General features: G+C 72.5%; 1 protein-coding gene across 1 annotated transcript in view; it reads left to right on the plus strand.

Annotated features, from left to right (window-relative positions):
- The first annotated feature begins 69 nt into the window (after positions 1-69).
- Positions 70-305, plus strand: part of RASGRF1 (Ras protein specific guanine nucleotide releasing factor 1) — a 62,525-nt gene continuing 62,289 nt past the window's right edge. The window contains 1 exon segment of the mRNA XM_015428870.1: positions 70-305. This exon segment is cut by the window's right edge and continues 29 nt beyond it. Coding sequence (XP_015284356.1) covers positions 70-305 — 236 coding nt within the window.

Genomic DNA, 305 nt, shown 5'->3' on the forward strand with positions numbered 1-305 from the left:
TCCGGCTCCGGCTGTGAGCGCGGCGGCGGCGGCGGCGGAGGGCCTCTGGGCTCGGCCCGGCCCGGCGCCATGCAGAAGGGGATGCGGCTGAACGACGGCCACGCCGTCCACCTGGCGCTGCTGGCCAAGAAGGAGGGCGCCCGGCGCGGCTACCTGAGCAAGCGGAGCTCGGACAACACCAAATGGCACCCCAAGTGGTTCGCCCTCCTCCAGAACATGCTCTTCTACTTCGAGAGCGACTCCAGCTCCCGGCCCGCCGGCCTCTACCTCCTGGAGGGCTGCGTCTGCGACCGGGCCCCCTCGCC

The sequence above is a fragment of the Gekko japonicus genome, unplaced genomic scaffold (genome assembly GCF_001447785.1).
Source record: "Gekko japonicus isolate JY-2015 unplaced genomic scaffold, Gekko_japonicus_V1.1 scaffold773, whole genome shotgun sequence".
Classification (NCBI taxonomy): domain Eukaryota; kingdom Metazoa; phylum Chordata; class Lepidosauria; order Squamata; family Gekkonidae; genus Gekko; species Gekko japonicus.